The sequence below is a fragment of the Cariama cristata genome, unplaced genomic scaffold, assembly GCF_000690535.1.
Source record: "Cariama cristata isolate BGI_N322 unplaced genomic scaffold, ASM69053v1 scaffold7581, whole genome shotgun sequence".
Classification (NCBI taxonomy): domain Eukaryota; kingdom Metazoa; phylum Chordata; class Aves; order Cariamiformes; family Cariamidae; genus Cariama; species Cariama cristata.
Window position 1 is genome coordinate 21,488 of NW_009600947.1, and position 483 is coordinate 21,970.

The window sequence follows — 483 nt, forward strand, 5'->3', positions numbered from 1 at the left end:
GGAAAGGTGACCCATGAGCTGAGGGTGACGGCAAGGCAGGAGGAACAGTCACATCACCAGACGGGATGCAATCTTACAGAACCTGGACAAAGCAAGCAGGCCAGGTCTAGTGATGGTAATCTGGCGTCAACCGAGAGTCCAGTCACCTCAAGGCAAGTCCATAGGATGAGACAGGTCCAAGGCCAAGCCAGAAAGTCAAGGAAAATTAAGTCAGCATCAGCAAAGTCTAAGACAGGGTGCAGGCGTACCTACAACATAGATCAGGCAAAGACCACACAGCTGCACTATACCAGAGCTGGTCTTAAACACACCTTACGAGGTCGGGAAAGAGGTTGCAGAGACTACTGGTGCACTTAGGACCGTGACCTCACACCTGATGCCTTGTCTTGCATGCCTAATTCCCCGGTGCTTCCCTCCCGCCCAGTATGCCCTGCGAAGTTCCAGTGCCGTGAGGACAGCACTCGCATCGAGATCAGCAGGGCG

General features: G+C 53.8%; 1 protein-coding gene across 1 annotated transcript in view; it reads left to right on the forward strand.

Moving 5' to 3' along the window:
- Positions 1–483, forward strand: part of TMPRSS6 (transmembrane protease, serine 6) — a 17,398-nt gene that overhangs the window by 11,152 nt on the left and 5,763 nt on the right. The window contains exon 12 of the mRNA XM_009710232.1: positions 425–480. Coding sequence (XP_009708534.1) covers positions 425–480 — 56 coding nt within the window. The remainder of the gene's footprint in view (positions 1–424; positions 481–483) is intronic.